General features: G+C 52.7%; 1 protein-coding gene across 14 annotated transcripts in view; it reads right to left on the reverse strand.

The window, feature by feature from the left end:
• Positions 1-19,176, reverse strand: part of SMG6 (SMG6 nonsense mediated mRNA decay factor) — a 119,104-nt gene that overhangs the window by 98,974 nt on the left and 954 nt on the right. For 4 of the 14 annotated variants that reach the window (XR_012045571.1, XM_072882554.1, XM_072882555.1 and 1 more), the window contains exons 1-8: positions 17,379-18,889; positions 14,289-16,050; positions 11,970-12,162; positions 11,146-11,256; positions 10,299-10,405; positions 9,105-9,183; positions 7,653-7,763; positions 6,784-6,996 (exon numbers count right to left, since the gene is read on the reverse strand). Coding sequence is in view for 12 of the 14 variants with exons in the window: in XM_072882554.1 (XP_072738655.1) it covers positions 6,784-6,996; positions 7,653-7,763; positions 9,105-9,183; positions 10,299-10,405; positions 11,146-11,256; positions 11,970-12,162; positions 14,289-16,050; positions 17,379-18,384 (3,582 nt within the window). In the remaining 2 variants the exon portion in view is untranslated. Of the gene's footprint in view, positions 1-6,783; positions 6,997-7,652; positions 7,764-9,104; positions 9,184-10,298; positions 10,406-11,145; positions 11,257-11,969; positions 12,163-14,288; positions 16,051-17,086; positions 17,224-17,378; positions 18,890-19,176 lie in introns of those variants that run through there. The other 10 variants (XM_072882547.1, XM_072882546.1, XM_072882551.1 and 7 more) reach the window with 7 other exon arrangements.

A 19,176-nucleotide genomic window follows, 5' to 3' on the forward strand; every position in this document is an offset into this window, starting at 1 on the left:
CACTGCTAGGGGAAAGAAACCAACCTTACCACGCGAAACAAAACGGCTAGAGTAAAAATAAAGCCCCAAGGTGGTTTGGTGACCGAGGTTATATTAGGAGGAAGAGGGGTTGCAGGCTGGGGAAAGCACTCAGAAATGCTCACGCTGCCAACCAAGAAAGAAATTACAGAAAAAGGAGGCAGGGCAGAGAATTAATGCGAGTCCAGCAGTAAAGAGGCTGAGAAGCCTCTTTCACACGCCACCAGCTCCCCCGTGCTCAAAACAGTTTGTAAACCGTTTCCTAAACACAAAGGAAAAAAACCCCAGACCTAGTCCTGACCTCCACAAATGAGTAACCAAACCCAACAGCTTCCTGCAAGCTTGTGGGGGTGAGGAAAGGAGGCTGCCTGCGAGGGACAGAGGGAACTCCAGGTTTCTCCCTCTCAAGTCCCACTTTGGGCACAAAAATTAAGGATGCAACGTCTCTTGCTGCTTTTTCATGTGGGTGGTGGGCAAATGAGAGAAATAAGGAGGGGCAGCCTTTAGTTGATTGTTAGTGCCCAGCATTCCCGCCCCAGAGAGCTTCTCTGCTTCTTTTTGCACCACAGGGGATGCTCAGCAGAGGCTCACAGCACTGCAGTGGTTTGGATCAAATAAAAGGCAATACAGCAACAAGCAGCAGGCTGGAGGGGAAGCACTGCCTTCCCTTGACAGCAAGGGCAGACCATAATGCAACAGACCACAGACGGGATCACTCACGTCAAATACTAGAGAGCACCTAACCATAGAGGAGACAAACTTCCGGACTTAATACAAGCCGCCTTCCTAAGATAAGGGGCCGATGGCAGCCTGACCCAAGGCCTTGTTGTAAGACCTTGTGTATATCCCACTACCGGCTCAGGCACTGAGAAAAACCGAGGGTGCACTCCCTCATGTGTCCCCTCCCTTTGGGGACACACCTATGCCATCGCTCTGTGGCTCAGATGTTTAATAGGTGTGAGAAATGGCTTCAGTAGAAAAACCCACTGGGCATCTCCGGGCACTGCTCTTCTAGTGGTTTCCAGTCCCTCCGCTCTCTGCACAGGCATATAGCATTGGGTAAAAAACCCTGAAAGCATGCAAGAGTCAGCACAGGCTTCCAGGGCATCGTGTGCAGCCTGCAGGGTTACCTTTTTGGGGAGTCATGTCCCAGCAGCGGGGCAGAAGGCAGGCATGCCTGGACTCTCATGATGCCCATCTAAACCAGAGGCACAGCCCTAGCTGCCCAGACTTATTTTCCAAATCAGAGGTTCCTAAAAAAGGACCATTCTGAGCACTTTGCCCACCTGACACCACAGAGGTAGCAAATGAGGGAGCCCTGTACTTCAGCCAGCAGGGATTATTCATAAGAGCCTGCATGGAAGAGAAAAGATCATCGTCCTGAGAAAAACCACCCAGCCATGCTGGCAGTGCGGAGAAATGCTCCCACCAGCTTGGCAGCAGACTCAGGGCAGACACTCCAGAAACAATGAGTTCCCCAAGCAGCCTCTTATCCATTCATCTATATGGAAGAACAACTATCTTTATAGCAATACATCATTTCCACTTTGGCCTGTCACTTATTTCTAGTCATGTGTAATGGAAAAGAGTTACAAGGTGAGAAAAGAGCTGAGAGTGAAGGAAGCCGCTCTCGGTCAATGGGGGTGCCTCTGTGGTATATTTGCACAAGCAAAGTTGGGCCACGCTCACAGACGCCCAGCTCACACCACAACAGCCTTTTAATGAACCAAATGCTCCGAGGGACCGCAGGGAGTGACAAAAAGGCAACCCCAACTCTGAACACAGGTCGCTACCACTCCCCATGTGTGACTGGTCCACGCAAAAGCCAGGCTGATGGAGCAAAATGGCCAAGAACCCCTCCACCAAAACTGCTACCAGACTAACAGGAGGTTTTATCCCACTGCTCCCTAGAAGCACCCCTCTCCAGACGCAGAGCCCAAGAGACAGCTCCCCCAGAAGAAAAATTGCACCAACTGAAACCAACCAGGAGAAGGAGCCAGCCCAGTCACTCGAGCGGCTGCTGCCTAAGAGGAACAAGCACACAGAGCAGAAACAACAAACACTGCCAAGGAAAAACGGATGTGAAACATGCAGGAGCTGACCAGAACAGTGACCCTTTTCACTGAGGACACATGGCCTCTGTTGAGGCAGTGACTTGGGCAGCCCCAAGCGCTCCCCAGTGCTCCTGGATGCACAGGTGTTCCCAAAAGTGCCTTCTCCAGCCTTGGACCCTGACTGGGCTGCAGAAGTGTAAGTGGACGCAGCATCGTGGTGCGCAGGTGAGGCAGGCAGAGTCAAATAAAATTAAGCAGGTGAGAAGAACTGAGAAAGACAGAAGGTGACCTTACAAATGTCTTACAAATTGAAAGACCTTACAAATGTCTCATCTCATCACAAATCAGAGCAAGTTGTGAAGATAGCCCCAACCAGGTATTGATGGATAAGTTCCCAGTTAGCTGAATCCTGACCTAGAGTGAAAAAAGTGGGACAGCGCTCTCAGCCTCCGCTGCTTTGAGAAGACAGTGCCCTCATCCAGCTGCAGAGGACCATTTCCCTGCGTGTGTGGCAGTCATCTGATTTTCTAGGACTTGGGAGATGGAAGGAGACGAAGGGGTCCAAAAGAGACTAGCACTACTCATCTGAAAGAAAATAAAACAAGCACCCAAAAATACGCACTGCTTACAGCTCCAACATTGTTGCTCTGTCCCCTGGTACTTGCACCCGTTACCAGCACAGAGTGATACCAGAATAAGCTTCCAAAGAAGAGCACAGTAGGCAATAAAGAAGAAACACAAAACTAAGAAACCCTCTATATTCAGCCTATTGAAAGAACTCTGTCCTCTTTTTTTTTGGTAGACCTCCTGGTGGTATCTACTTGTGGAAACCCTGATGCACTGCCCATACTCCCCGCTGCTGAGAAGAAAGCCTGTGTAAAGAAGTGGAGGTTAAAACATGCTCTGAACTTCAGAGCTAATGATTCCACCACAAATTCTCTGCTATTGCAAAGGGGTTGTTGCTCCACGGGCACCCAGCACCAGGCAAATGCAATGCCTTTCTCCCTAAGCAGCAGGCTGAGGGGAAACGAGAAGGTTCCTGCAGCTGACGCACAGGGCTGAGACAGCAGATCTTGACTCTGGCCTTAGCTTTCCTAAGAGCTTTTTGGGTGGCCCTACCAAACTTTTGATGGCTCTACAAGATTGACCTCTCACAAAGAGGCTAGGAGACTTAATTCTTTAATGATGCTAAAGTATTCAGACATCTGGAGAGAAGTATTATTCAATTACTGTTGTGCCAAGGGAAAACCTCTCTTCCCTAATCTTAGCTGTAGCTATGGAGTAATCTTTATTAGTGCATGCATGCTGCGTGATAACACAAGGAAGTATCTACTGCAGAGCACAGGCAGCAGGCAATAGCAATTGTGGGAACCTTAACTCAGCATTTCCTGACAGAGGTGATTAAAATCTCAAACTCAGTGTAATATTAACACTTTCTCAAGAGACTGACAGCACGTTTGCCCTGTTTACTTTACCAATTCACAGTCTATGCAGCAAGTTGCATACAGTACTATCAGATTTAAGATCAATACAGACCCACGGCAAATGAAACCAGTGGCAGAGAAGAAATGGCAGAGACTCAGCTCTTCAGCTCACTTTGCCCTATTCAGCTGTTTTAAAAAAAAGCAATACAGCTGCTCATTGGTTCAGCCTCCTTTTTTGCATTTCTTATTGGAATCCCACACGAAGTGACCTGATATTGTCAGGTAAGCAGGGCATTGGGTCAGCCTGGACTCTCCTGCCACTGCACACCTAGAAATGTGCAATATACAAGAGACCACAGAGAACAGCCACTTACAGAATGAAACCCCAAAAGGCTGCGGGCATAACGGACAAAACCCTAAGCACAAAACAGCCAGGCTGCAACCCAAACACTTCTTCAGTTCGCTTTGAAACTGTCCCATGCCCTCTGTGCCAGCAGTGCCAAATCCAGTTACTGAGGAACGGGCCAAACGGAGATGCATGCCCCTCGGTGTGGACAGATGGTACATTCTTCTAGTTCTGCATCTTCCTAGAAAACATGATGCAGCAAACTGTGAGAGAAGCAGCTATGCCAAGCCTGTACCTAAACACACAGTGCCAAGGCAAATTGCCAGCACTGCACGCCACCTCTTCTTGTCACAGCAACGGCTGCAGCATGAGCTGGCCTTCTGCAGACTTGCCATCACGCTTTACGAACTCCATTCAGTTGGCTCCTAACCCTGAAATAAAGTAATGATGTTTGTGTCTTTGTATAGAGCTGCAGAAGGAAAAATAAAGTCAGCACTGAGAAGAGACGCGCAAGCATGTGCTGAGCAGATTCTCTGCTCGCTAATGGGGACAGCGTGCACATCAGCAGATCCTGGAAGAGTAATTGTTCAGCATCTCCCTGCCAAGCATGCCACATCACAGGACTGGCACCTAACTGCCTGCACAATGAAGAAAGCAACCACTGAGGATGGAAAACATCCCAAATCAATTTCTTGTCACCTGTGAAACAGCCAGCATCTCCACAGTAAAAACACCAGTCACCTGTGGCCCGGGCTGGGTTTGAAGCAACAGCCTCCATTTGAAGGGTAGAAGGAGCCTCTCTCCCACGCCTCTGCCCTGTATGTGTCCAGAGCCGCTAGGGTCTACACTTGCGGTGTTATATCTGCTTCTGAAAGCTGAACGCTCTCCCATTCTACCCTGCAAAGTTCCATTCTCTGGCCCAGAAACAGCTGCCATAAAGACTGATGCCCGAGGAGCTACCTGCAGAGCACAGCTGCCAGTACAAACGAAAGACCACGGCTTGCCTCAGCCTTTTCAAGGGCTAAAGCTGGCAAGGAAGTGACCAAGGAGGCGATGACACAGTTTAGACTCATTTCCCCAAAATGACATGCAAGCACTGGCACACATCCCCTGGGAGAAGAGCTGTTCCCTTCCGCTCGGCTGGGGGATGTGGGGCAGAGGCGCTGCCAGGATGAGGGCTGCTGCCTGCCCCTGGCGCAGGCAGGGCCCTTCCAAGGCCAAACAGTGCCACACAGTGGCAACACGCAGACTGCTCTGCTCCCTTCCCGAGAAAAAGCTGCAAACCACCCAGCGATGCAGTGAAGAAGAGGCTAAGAGGCTATAGCTTCAAGGAGCAAGGAGTCCAGAGCTTCCCGAAGAGCTGCTGTCTTTATCCAGCCCACAGCTTCACAGCACGGTATCTTTGGCAGTGACACAGATTTAAGGTTTCCTTTTCACCTGGTTATTTTTAATCCAGATCAGTTTGGTGACATGGCCACGGCACAGCCCCATAAGCAGTTGTGCCAACGCAAGTGGAGTGCTGCACCGCAACAGGCACAGGCAGCCTGAGTACAAATACCCTGGCTGCCAAAACCAGCAGTGCCCAAACCTGCGCCTTCAGCTCCCTCTGCCCTTTTGCCATTGTATTTCTGATCATGTGGCCTCTCAGTATTAGTGCGGAAAGCTTTCCACGAGCCAACATTTCCAACAGATGAAGAAATTAAGACTAATGGTAGTAATCAGGCACACAATCTGCACAGGCATTGCCAGCAACCTGCACTTCAGAGAGCACAGCCCCCCATTGAAGAGACCAAGGGCAAGCTCTAGAAACAGTGCTGCACTATAAACAAGACATCGCTGCCCCCTGCTTTGCTACTGGTTACACTACCTCACATGGGAGCACTGCAAAAGAGAAACTCCCAGTGCCTCAAGAACACTCAGCATCTTATGTCACAGGATCTTCATCAATGATTTATGGAGAGGCTAAATCTTGGCACGTTCCTTTCAATGATGCTGAGGAAGCAAAGGTCTCCAGAAGAGAAGCTGAGGAGAGGGAAAAACAACCAAGGGCAGTAATGTCTTAAAAATGCCGCAGCTACATGCCAGAGTTTATCTTTCAAAGCTCCAAGACTTCACCCCAGTTCCACCCAGCTGAAGTCACAAACTAGTTATAAAAGTGCAATCATATCTGAGAAGCTCTGCGCCCCGCAGTATGCGGAGAAGGTCTTCCCAGTTCTGCTAAACTCACGTTCTTAACAGCCATTTTAGGACAGGCAGCCCAGAGCTCCCTGGCAAGTTCTCTTGCAAGCCACATGCGCCAAAGCAGTGCGAGGATTCCTAGAGGATGAGCTCCCAACCACCACTGCCTTCGCCTGCATTCCTGTGCCTGACAAACAGAGTTCACTCGGGCTCCTCTCGCAAGGTACAGAGCTCGAACAGACTCAGGAGAGATACCGTTGGTCAATTATTTTTTTACCCTTGCAAAAGAAAGGCACCAGTCTGGCCTCTCAGCAGAACAAGTAATGCAAATATGACACCTACACTAGAAATTAAAATCACAATCATCTGGCTCTGGGACAAGTGACCCACTTCCAGAACAAGACTCAGAGCTTACAGGGTCACTTAACCCTGGTGTTCAGCATCTGACCTCATTTCCCACCGGCAACCTCACCCAAGTTAGAGGCCTCAGCAGAGGCATTTCACAGCATCTTCTGTTTGTGCCTCTCTCATTCCGTATCAGCCACACCAGCACACGCTGCCAAGAAATGGATGGTAACAATATGCCTTAAACACGAGAGGCACGAGGTCACCAACTCCTCAGCCTGACCCAGGCACAGCTCCCATAGGGGAAGCCAAAACACTGGAAAATTTAGCAACAGGAAAGCAAAACAGATCCAGTGTCGTTCCACTGCATTCCAAACACATGACACCAAAGCCAACTGCTGCCTCCTGCAGTACTCACATCGCTGGGGCTGAGGTTCCCAAGACCGTTGTCCTGCTCAGAATCCCTGCCGGACTCATGGCCCTGGGAGGAGCGGGGGTGGGAAGGATGGATCCAGATCTCCAGCCGCGTGGCATCATCTCCAACTTGTCGCAATGTGGACTTCTTGCCCTTCCCCCGGCGGCTGGGGCTCAGATCCAGCACCTGATGTTTCCTCTGCTCCATCTGCTCAGCCTGGGCAGACAGGACAGATTCAGATCACCCAGGGATCAAAGTTCAGGAAAAGAATATAATTTCATTTACATGGAGAAATTAGCTCTTCCCCCTGCTTCAGAACCACAGTAACTCATTGACAGGTCCAGAATTTGGTTTCTGACACCATAGGACAGTGCAGGTGAGAGATTTTCAACTCCAGCTGCCCCGGGACAAGAAAAGCTGTGTCCAGTCCTAGCAGGGTGTGACAGCCAACATGCTGTACCTTTCACTTGGGGTGACCCTCTGGGGCACAAAGGGATTGCAGCTTCTTGTCCACTCCGCGGGGCACCTCTGGGATAAGGCAATGATCATGCTACATGCCAAGGCCATACCGCAAACCACAGCAACCTACAGCCCTCGCTGAGCTTGGCTGTTTTACAGTTTGCAATCCAAAAACAAGAGATTCAGCTGCCCAAATAACCCCAAAAGGAGTCTGAAGAGAGGCAGAAAGGACACCGTAATTCTGAAGACTGTGACTCTCATCTGACTCCCAACATGGAATTTCTTAGAAGTCGGTAAGTGGTGACTCCAACTCCAAAAGCCACCATGACCCTCCTCTCTGGATCACAGCTCTCCAGTACAGAAGAGCCAGCACAGGCAGCTGCACCATCCCACAGCCCAGCTCCAAGACTCACCTTGCGTTTTGTCTCTTCAAACAGACTCATGAGGCTCTCCTTGGCTGTGAGGATGGGGTTGCTAGCAGCCAGACTGCGCATATAATAGTAGACAGCATCCAGCTTTCTCCTCTGCAAAAACACAACCAGACTCAGAGCTGCCACTCATTCTGGGGCATTCAGAGCCAAGCTCTCACATACTCGGCCTTCCCTGTCCCTCGATACACATGCCCTCCCCTTCTATATTGCCTGGGACAGACAGACATGCAGACCAACAGTATGACAAGCAGGACCTTGAACTCTCCATCCACATTCACAGCTACCTACAACCACCAGCACAAAGCACAAGCCCTTTGCCAGGGTTAGGGAGTGCAGGTGACACCGCAGCCTGCAGACTCACTTGCTTTAGCCCCAGGGCTGCTACAGAAACCATCAACCCAGAGGCTCACACAAAAGTCTCTCAGCAGACATCATGGTAAAGGACAACAGTATAAATACTTAATTCCTGACAGTTCAGGAAATAACCCTTTTCAACATTACCATGAATATGGAAACGACTCCACAAGAGTTTCACAAAGAGCAGAGGTCCAGGAAGACTGGAGGGTTTGCCAGACTCCTGCCAGTGGTGGGGCAGGATGCCCCCCTCATCTCAACCTGCCGCTGGGCTAATCCCCTCACGCTCGAGCAACTTCTCAGCATCTTTTCTCCCACAGGCTGGCCACAGGGAATACTGTGAGAAGGCACACCCCCCCTCAAGTCTTTATGCTACCAAGACACACAGCCATTTAGGGTTTCTCCCACATGCTGCTGGCCTTACAAACCACCACAGAGGGCGGGACACTTTGCTGCTCCGAGCCCCACACCAGGAGTCAGAAAGGTCATTCCCAGCCATGAAGAAAATGTGGTTCTGAACCCAACAGTTCTGAACTGCTCTGCTTTAAACCAGCATCGCAAACAGGCAGATGCCTAGCAGCTCCTATGTCCCAGCCTGATGCTTCCATTATCTGCTGTAACATCTTCCTTGAAGTAAGTTTTCCTTCATGGCTGGAGCAGCCAGCAAAACTGAAACCTAAGAAAGTCATGTGTGGATGTCGCTTAGACCAGTGCCCATAGGTTCAGTGAAGACACGGCAAACCAAAACAGCCTCCTCATGACAGTGTGGCCTTGAGCACAAAAATCTCATGCAAAACTTTAAACACAACCTACTTTTGAAACATTTGCACTCTCAACAGCCCACAGAACAGTCCCCAAAATGCCAATAGCCTGAGGGAGTAGCATGTATCTAAGAAAGCTGCCTGAAGCCACAGCAGCTGGAATCCACACAGCACATCCTGCCATCAGCTTTTTTCTTTTTTTAAAAAACACATTTGGAAACTCTGCCTAAACAATGCCTTTCTCTACCAGAGGGAATCTCACAGCCATCCCAGAGGCTCTCCCTATGCTTACTACATCCTTGCATGATGAGCATCTTACCGTGTAGATGGCCAGGAGCGCCAGCTGGTTGTATGGGCGGCCGTTTTTGGGAGCAATTTGCTGAGCCTTCAGGTACCAGCTAAGGAAGGGAAAAACCAGAGAGAAAGAGTTACTGAAAGGACATCAGGTCACCTTCTTTGCTGTGAAGGGCACAGAATTCCCCTTGCAGCACTGGCAGTCCCATGGGGAACAGGCCCTTTGCACAGGTGCCCTCTGCCTGCGAGATGTGCACAGGCAGCGAGCCTGCACCCAGCCTGGAGGGTGCACAGGACAAGAGAGAGGGGCAGATACAGCTGCAGAAGGAAATGTTCTTGGCTCAGCCTGAAGATGAGCATTTAGCCAGATCCAGCAAGTGCTGTCCCCCATGCAGCCTCAGGCACAGAGAACAGGCTATTCAGGGAACATTTCTCTCAGTCCCCTTTTTAGCTCCATGGCAGCTGGGACCAAACCTTTCTTGTTGCTTAGCTCGTTTCCAATATTTTCAAGATACTTAATCATCCCAAGAGGAGAGGCATCCATTCAGCGGCAGTCCATTCATCCCTCCAGTCTCCTCTCTATTTTCCCCTCAATTGTATTATCCACTCTCCAGCTTATATCATGCCACACAGATCCATCAACACTGTTCAGACACATCACGAACCCACTATGTTCCGCTCGGCCTCCCTGACATATCAGCATACTCCATAACATCCACAGACCCCAAAATAGGCAGCTTTCCCTGCCCTGTTCTCCAAACCTCCACAGATTTCAGGATTTTCTTTTGCTCCAGAAAAAAGATCAGAAAAAGGACTGTAACCCAGGGGAAAAAAAAAAAAAGAGCGACAGGAAGCAACAAGTGCCACTAACTCCTGATGCAGTCAAACATATGGACACATATGGGAAGCTCTCCTAGCTGAAAAACTACCAGAAAATACAACAGCCAGTCTGCCAGCCTCAACAGCATAAACCCTCCCTGTCACAGGATCAGCACAGGACAACTTCCACACTAGATGGCTGGAGGAAGACTGAATCTGCTGGCTTGCTTTCTGGGATAGCAAAACAGCCTAGGCTACATCTTTCAGCTTCACAGGACTGCAATACAATGAGGCATGAGAAGACTTCTTTGGCTAGAAGCAAGTTTAAGCGTGAAATGAGATACATCCCTTGTAGACAGAGGAAGAGCTGTGCTCAGCACTACAGAGAAGAACACAGTACCTGCGTGCCTTTCCGTAGTTTGCAGTGTCATTTGCTTGTTCTCTGTATCGGCAAATGTCCCCTTGACAAATCATACACCTCTGAGCACTGATCAGCGCATACTTCACCTGGAAAGAAGCATTCAGTACATCATGTGGGACCTGCGCAGCTCTGGCTCACCTGCAGACTCAGTGAGCACACAGGGACTGTAGAGAGCTAAGAGGAGGTCACGGACACACTGAAGGTCTCACAAAAGGGCAGCAGAATGAAATGACAAGGCTCGGTGGTGCTGGTTCAGCATTTGTAGGGGCAAGCCAATCCCCTAAACACCTCCTCTCTTACAACAACGTCCCATCTCTCTCCAGAAGAGAGTTGTTCAGTCCGTGACTAATTTGAGGACAGCTGTTAGACAAACACATCTCTCTGGGAATGGAGCTGGACTAAAATATCCTTTGCCAGCTGTCCCCAGCACCTGCACTCACAGCTCAGGGCAATACACTGTCAAGTGTCAGGGAGGCAGCACAACTGTTAGCTTTCCTTGTTCATTATTCTGGATTCCATAGACAGAAATAAGAGATGTTCAATATCTAAGGCAAAGCCAGAGTACCTTCGGACACTTCTTTCCCTCTATTAGCCCTGGTCACAGAGCTGGTACAAAAAAAGTTCTTCTTTGCAAAGGAAGCTAAGAAATGTTAATGCACCAGAGTTGGTTCAACAAGTTCTCCAACAGCTGAGAAAGATTCCCTGCAAACATACAGACTTCTGTTCAGAGTACAGCTGCCTACCTCTTGGCAAGGGCAGCACATAGAGTTCAGCATGTTGCATACGATTAACAGGATGAGAAGTCCCCAGGAAGAAGCCAACCTACCATTTTCCTCAGAGGCTTACTGCGGATGGCCATCCCATCCATATAGTCCTCTAGCTTGAACTGGTATGACACCTGCAGCTTCTGGAGCAGGCCATCAAAAAAGGAAGTACCCTGCAAAACACATACATACTTGGATGTTACAATCTTTCTGATGACAAGCATGAAATCACCACACCATCCCTGCCACGTGCAAGAAAGACGGTCCCTCTCCCTGAGGTTTGGGCTGTTTCTCTTCAGAAAACACCAAGGAGGTCGGGGGATCTCCAACATCGGAGGTTTTCGAGACTAAGCTAGACAAAATCAAGACTGACCTGATCTAGTGTTTGAGGAGTCCTGCTTTGAGCAGGAGGTTGGACTAAAGCCCTCCAGCAGTCCCTTCCCACCAACCTAATTCTATAAAACACATCCACTCGGATCTGTCAGCCTACCTTCTACAAAGAGTAAACCAAGCTGCACAGTTTAATGGAATCACTTTGAAGCAAACTTGATAAAGATGGCACAAACATCTCCAGGAATGCTTCTGTTTATTTCCACATCAGGGCATTCATTTAATTTTAATTTTAGCTTAAATCATTTTCTAATTAACACAAAACACACCAAAACAGGCCTAGTTTAAATTATAACAAACATCCACCTGGACCTGCACCTGCCACACTAAACGATAATCTGTCTGAGCATTCTCCTTGCACAAGGACGGCCTAAGGCACACAGAGATACGAATAGGATCAAGAAGGCTAGGTGCCCAGTTACACCATCCCATTCTAAACACCAGCCAATCCCACCCAAAGGTTTAGAGGAATTTGGGGATGTTTCTCTCTTCTTACCTCATCCAGAAGCTGGAGCAGTTTGTTCCGAATTTCTTGGGCATTTTCCCCCTGAGGGTCCTTGAGGAGCTGCCGGAATTTCTCAATCACCTGGTAAAACGCGTTCTTCCACAGCAGCTGGTCCACGTTCTGGGTATCGGAGAACTCGATATCCATCAGGATGCACCGTTCGTACAGCTGCAGCATCTCCACCCTACAGCAAAACACAATCAGCAGTCAACACAGCAGCAACTGCCTGGCCCGGGCCTGAGCTGCCAGGGAACACGTGCTGAGCTACCTGCTGCTTTTCATCCAGCAAGCACGAGATGTCAGCAGTTCAGCCGGCTCGCACGCTACGGCAAATCGATGCTTCCACATGTGCCCCAGAGGGAGATGGGAGCTGTTTCAATCAAACACCCTTCCTGCTCCAAGAGAGCAAATCTGAAAGGACCATCTCCCTTGTACATATGCATCAGAACGGGCCAGGGCCTGGCAAAGAGCAAGGAGCTCTGCGACAGCTCTGCCACTGGGAACAACAAGGCACAAGTGCCTCCTGATATTAACACAGAGAAAGCATTCACTGCCAGGCTCTGCTCCTTCCGAGCACAAAGTCTGGCTACTACGGGCCAGGAACAAACACGCAAAGAAGCAGAGGGCAAGAGAGGTCTTGCCATTAAAATGATCCCCACCTCCCCTCCATCCAACCAAAATACACAGCAGAAACAGAGACCTTGCTTCCTCAAAAATGAACGAGAGCTGGGAACATCACACCTGAAGGAAATAAAGCCTCAGAGTCCCAGAAATCACATTCCCCTTGCCAGCCACCTACAGCCTTGCCCGGACGCTGGAGCAGAATTCCTTCCTTGAATTTAATAAAATAGTTGCAGGCTAGAAACAGCTCCACAATACATGGGGCGAGTTTACAGCAAAGGGGATCCTCAGCTGTTACTGCCTTGGCAGCCTTATCCCTTATAATGCTTTGAGCCCTACAGAAAACAGTACAACAGCGTAGATAGTGAAGCCTGGAGCGAAGCCAGATGGCAATGCCTGGAAGAGGCTGACAGAATACGAGAAGGATGCTGGCGGGTTCCTGTACAAAACAGAGAGCTTTGCAGGTTCTGCCGCCCTACCCCACGCAGTCCCCAAACCCTGCACACACACACTTGGACAGCAAAAAACACTGACCAAGAGAATTAGACGTTTCAGCAGATGGACATCCTGTAAGCAGCACTTGCATCCAAGAGTCCCAACACAGCTCTGCCGACAGGCTGGCATCACGCACTCAGGCACAGGCAGGAGACACACTGAGGCGGATGGACACTGCCGGCAGGGACGGGGCCAACCTTGCCTATGCTCCCAGGGCACGGTGGGCTTTACACGGGCCACAGCAGCACTGCAAAGTCTTTCTTCTCCCTCCAGACAACAGTTCTGCGTGACCTTGACACCTTGAGGAAGACCTGAAACCTCCAGTGCTGCTTCAAGCGCAGACATATCCCACCCTGCGGTCTATAGCGCAAGTCCCCAAAACACAGAACAAGCCCTGAAATGAGCTCACCTGCTAGATTTGCTGCCAGTCAGCTCTGAAAATAAGACTCCAGAGAAGCCCTGGAGACACGGAGGCCACAAGTCAATGTGAAAGATGCCACGTAGAAACTTGCTACAGCCATGTTAACTACCCTCCAGAGCACTAGTGTCACTTCCCTCTCGCTAGCTGGCATCACCAGGCTACTCCCACTGGACCACCCTATGTCACAGGGTTGAGTAGCGTCAAGAGCAAAACTACCTGGCCCTTCAAAGGCACTGTCACTGTTACACAGCATCAGGAACCCAGGCAATGCTTCGCAAGCACAAGCCAACAGTCGTCGCCCCTGAAGCCCAAAATGCAAATCAGACAGCAGATAAATAAGGACAGGTAAGAAAGCAGAAGTCCACCAGCAAATACTGAAAGCATGTGAGAGCACTGGAACTGAGACCGACCAGCTCCAGCAAGAGCAAGAACCACCCAAGAGACAGAGCGGGTGCTCATCCCGCTCCCTCATGTCCCTGCAACGCAGACAAGGCATTCCACAACCACAAGAAGCCACAGCTTAGCTCCCAGCCCAGGCAAATGATATCTTCACCCACAGTTTTGTTCTGATACCCACACACCACTGGCACATGACAAACAGTCCCAGCACATCAAAACCTAGCGAGCCGCTGCCCCATCTCCTGGTCTCCAAGACATTGACATCCCCAGCCTACCAGATCCCCAAGGAGCACCACTCTCTGGATAACAGTTCTGGTAGCAGTTCACCCTATAAATGACTCAGTCACACACCCCTCTACAGCACAGCCACAAACCTCAGCTGGGCCATCTTCTCCAGCCCCTCTGGGCTGATGCGGTCTCTGGAAAGCAGATTGCTGAGCTGCTGCTCCTGGTTCCCAGCCTCACGGAGGAGTTTGCTGAGCTCCTGCTGCTGCATGTTCCGCATCTGCTGCTCCATCTCAGGACTCAGAGGAGTCGGGGGGAGTGGGCCACACATGTACTGCCCCGCCTGGCCAGGGTACCCAGGGTAATAGGCTCCAGGGTACACACCATTGCTTGGACCCATAGGATACTGCAGGGAGTACCCACCATAAGGATACTGGGGGCCTTGACCGGAGGTCCGAGGGTAATAGTAGGGGTTGTCAGAATTTTGGAACTTATAGTAGGATGTCTGGGCCTGGCGGGCTTCCCCCCAGGAGGTGGGGCTCACTTCATCATCCGTGTCTAGGAAGTGAAGCTGAGCGGTCTGGCTCTTCAGGGCAGGTTTTTGGTCCGGGTTGTTCGGGTCCCACAGCCTGCGAGCAGTGCCACCTCGGCCCCTGCTTCGGGGGCCTTTACTCCCAGCACCACCGAGCAGAAGCCTGGGCCCAGGATGACTGGGTTCGGGGGAGCCCGCAGTGCTGGCAGAGAGGTCCGTGTTGGCAGGCAAAAACAGGATCCCACGGCCCCTCCCTTGGGGCTCTCTGCTCTGGCTCCTCGCCTCCAAAGCCTCTGAGTCATTGCAACTAACAAACGCCTTCAGGGGCTTTTTTTTATCTGTATCTGCCAGATTGATATCCCTGTTCATAGTCTTGCTGTCAAATGTGACTCTAAAGGGTCCCTTGACTTCCCTGCCGTTGCTGCTCCACTCGCTCTCACTTCTAGAAGCTCGACTCTGCTCTGAACGCTTTTTCTTGTCTGAATTCCTGCTGAAGACATATGATTCTGCCTCATCGATTCTGTCATCGTCCAAGGAGTCAGTGGAGGATGCAGAGAGCTGCTTCCTAGGACGTATTCTTTCTCTGGCACGCTCCTGCCGCCTCTCCACCCCATCCACAAGCGGGGCTCCATCTACGCTGTTGTTGCTTCCAGCTGAGCTCGTGCTGCAGGTGCGGTATCGGCTCCGACGCTTGTCAGAGCGGGAGTAGCGTTTGGTAGAGCCCAGCTTGCCCTGCATCACCTCGTCGCTTGTTCTCCTTATCCTGTCGCTTCGCTCTATTCGTCTTCCTTTTTCTCCCCTTGAGGTTTTCACTCCTTCCCCTGCCTGGCTCCCCTCTCTATCCTCCTTGCTTGTTTTGGTTTTCCTGTTGTTGTCTTTTCCAGTACATTTCTCAGTCTCTTCGTTTCCCTCGACTTTCAGCTGCTCCATCTTACTGGTGACTTCCTCGGTAGCTGACCGCAGGGCCGGTTCTTTAGCAGCTGAATGCAGGCGTTTCCCAGGCTGGTAGATCTGCTGGTCCGGCTTCTTGGTTCTCCTGGTGGTCTTGGGACACCACTCATCTGCAGCAGGCTGCTTGGACAAGCTCTCCTGGCTCTGAAGGCCACCTTTCGTCTCTGTCTCTTCATTTTCCTGCGAAGGACCATTCTGCTTGGGGCCATCAACTTTGCCAAAATTCTCCATGACTAGAGCCTCTCCTCTTGAAGGGCCCTTGTCGTTGGCACTCTCCTCCTCAGCTCTGCTCCTCTCCTTCTCCAAGGTCTCGTGCTTTGGCGGCACGAGTTTGCTCCTCAGTCGGGAGAGGCCAGGCTTGTAAATCTCCAGGTCTGGGCGCCTGTTGTCTTTGCGATGCCTCGGCTCCTTCACTTCCTTCATGTTTTCTGAGGAAAAATGGAGAGAAGAAAGTTATTCCCACCACAAACCAGCCAGGAACAAAAAACCATCATAACAAGTACTCAAGGGAAAATACTAAGTAAAGGCAAAGAGCCTGATGCCCTCAGGGCAGGTCCAAGACAACAGATCTGAAATTTGCTGTCACGGTTTACAGGAAATCACAGAGCACGAGTAGGAAATGAAAAAGTACAACGCTGACCAAAACCTTGGTCTGATTCACTTACAAAACGCATCCTGCAACAGTTTTGCCTCAAAGAGCCAGCAAGCCGAGAAAGTGACAGATAAAGCACAATGCGTGATTTGAATGCTCGCATACAAGTACCGGACAAGAAGTTTTAGTGTTACAGGTTTGAGCAGCAGCTGCCTGCTGTTGGTGCAGGAGCCCTTCTGTCTGCAGGTGCTGCCTTCTCCAACAGCCCCCCTGCTCTGCCAACAGATCGCGTCAAAGATGCATGTTCCCCCCTTACTCACAACTCAGTAACGTTTCTCTCCTCCTCTCTGTAACTGTATTTACACAAAAACTCGTTAGAGAACACAGCCTGAACAACGCGTAATCAAACGTTTTACCAAGGCCGAGCTGTTACACACTGCATTTCCTCAACTTTTTCCTCCTGTCAGTAACTTGCACCAGCCCGAACCACCGCACCTCAGCCACGCGAAAGCCACCGCTACCAGGGGCTGGGCCCCGGAGGCGGCAGCGAGGTCCCCGAGGGGCAGGGGCCGACCTGACCCGGGGCAAAGCCGCACCGGCTGCCGTTGCCCGCCGCGGGCGCCCCGCAGCCTCCCAGCGGCCCCTGTTCTCCGTGCGTCGGCGTTTGCGTGCTCCCACCCCGGCGACGACCGTGTCCGGGGCGACGCGGGCCCAGCGGGGCGGCGGCCCTGCCCTGGCCCCTACCCCAGCCGGGCGGTGCGGCCGAGGGGCCCGGCCCGCCGCCGGGCAGGTGCCGCTGAGGGGAGGGGGAAGGCCTATGCGGCGGCTCCCGACTCCCGCCGCCGCCCCGCCGGTCCCCGCCACCACCTCACCTCGTCCGCCGCCGGCCGCGGCGCGGGCCTGCGCCGCCACCATGTCCCGCAGCTCGGCGGCCGAGACGCGGACGCGCTCCAGCCCCTCCGCCATCTTCCCTCCGCCGGGGGAGGGGCGGGACAGACGGACGGCGGCCGCGCAGGGCCAAAAGCGCCGCCGCGCGCATGCGCGCTTGCCCCGGGGGTCGCGCAGCGCCGAGCACATGGCCGGGCCGCCCCGCCTGGCGCTGGCCGACGTCCGGGCGGCGGAGGAGCGGCTGGGCGGGCGGCTGCACCGCACGCCGCTGCTCACCAGCGGGGGCCTGGACCGCCTGGCCGGCCGACGGCTGCTCTTCAAGTGCGAGCTCTTCCAGAGGACCGGCTCCTTCAAGGTGCGCGGGGACGGCGGAGCTGCACGGCTCCCGGCTCGGCGCTCGGCCCCCGGCCGGCCTCGGGGCAAAAGTCGCTTCTTGCGCCGGAGAAACCCGCTTTCCGGCAGCACCCGAAGCAGACGTGGCTCCTGCCGCCCTGCATGGCGGCTGCACCGCTTCCCAGGGCGCGGGGGAGGCTGCAAGGAAGGACGTTCCTTCCTTCCCCACCTCCGCGCAGGCCGGCTCCCGGGCAGCGGCACTGAGGGTGCCGCTCCGTCTTTCCAGATCCGCGGTGCCCTGAACGCAGTCAGGAGCCTCGTTGAGGAAAGCGAGCGTGCTGGAGGCAGGCTGCCCCGGGCCGTCGTGACGCACAGCAGCGGGAATCACGGGCAGGCACTTGCCTGTGCTGCCCAGGCGGAAGGTAACGCATAGCCCGAGCTCCCGCCCCAGCTCAGAGAGCAGCCAGGCAGCAGGCACAGGGCCAGGGGTAAAGGCAGAGCTGGTGCCCTGGAGATAAGCAGGAGCTAGCATAGGCGAAGCACAGCCCAGGCTGCGCACACATCGCTCCTGCAGCGCTAGCTGGCTGCTTGCGGCTTTTTGGATGTTGGATTTGCCTCCTCTTTCGTCACACAGGGATTCCTGCTTACATCGTGGTGCCCTGGACAGCCCCGCACTGTAAGCAAGCTGCCATCCGCGCCTACGGTGGCACGCTGGTGCCGTGCGAGCCCAGTGACAAGGTGAGGCACGGGGGAGACCGGCGAGGGACACAGCCCAGCCAGACTGAAAGGCAGCCACCTGCACTCTTTCCCTTAGTCCAGAGCCGAGACAGCAGCTCGCGTAGTCCAGGAGACCGGAGGAGTCATGGTGCACCCCAACCAGGAGCTGGCGGTGATGGCAGGGCAAGGCACTATTGCCCTGGAGGTGCTGGAGCAGGTGAGGGAAACGCATGGCCCGAACCCAGCCCCAGGCTCTGCTCCTCGGAGGCAGGGGTGCAGCAAAAAGGAGCACTCGCACTTCCCTTCTGCACAGGCGCCTGAGGTAAATGCAGTGGTGGTTCCCGTTGGAGGCGGAGGAATGATTGCAGGAATAGCAGTTGCCATCAAGGTAGGCAACAAGCTCATCCGGGAAGTGGCGGCTGCATCTCCCCCTGGGAAGGGCAGGGCTCCCAAAGACAGGCAGCAGCCGTGGAAATCCTGCTGTGGAAATCTCTCTGTGCCTGGGGTCCGCACGGCAGCAGCATGGCGTACTTGGCTCCCTGCACGTGCAGCAGGAGGGGACAGGCACACACTAGTTTAAACCAAGTGGCTCCTCCTGCTCTCTGCAGGCTTTGAGACCAGATGTGAAAGTGTTCGCTGCTGAGCCGCGCAACGCAGATGACTGTTACCAGTCCAAGGTAAGAGGGGAGCTGACCCCCAACCTTCACCCGCCGGATACCATCGCAGATGCAGTTAAAACCAGCATCGGACCAAACACATGGCCCATCATCAGGGATTTGGTTGATGACGTCCTGACAGTCTCGGAGGAAGAAATCAAGGTAAACACTCCCGGCTCCCTTCTCACGGTAGCTGCCAGCAGGCAGCTGCCTCCATCCATGCTCTGCCCCTCCACTCACCCCTCCACTCTCCCAGGGCAGCACAACGCCCTGCACACCACCGCAGCTGTGCAACACCCACGCTGTCTCCAGCTGGAAAGGGCTGGCGGAAGCTCTGCTCTCCCTTCCCAGAGCGCTGCAGAGAGATT

The sequence above is a fragment of the Ciconia boyciana genome, chromosome 17, assembly GCF_034638445.1.
Source record: "Ciconia boyciana chromosome 17, ASM3463844v1, whole genome shotgun sequence".
Classification (NCBI taxonomy): domain Eukaryota; kingdom Metazoa; phylum Chordata; class Aves; order Ciconiiformes; family Ciconiidae; genus Ciconia; species Ciconia boyciana.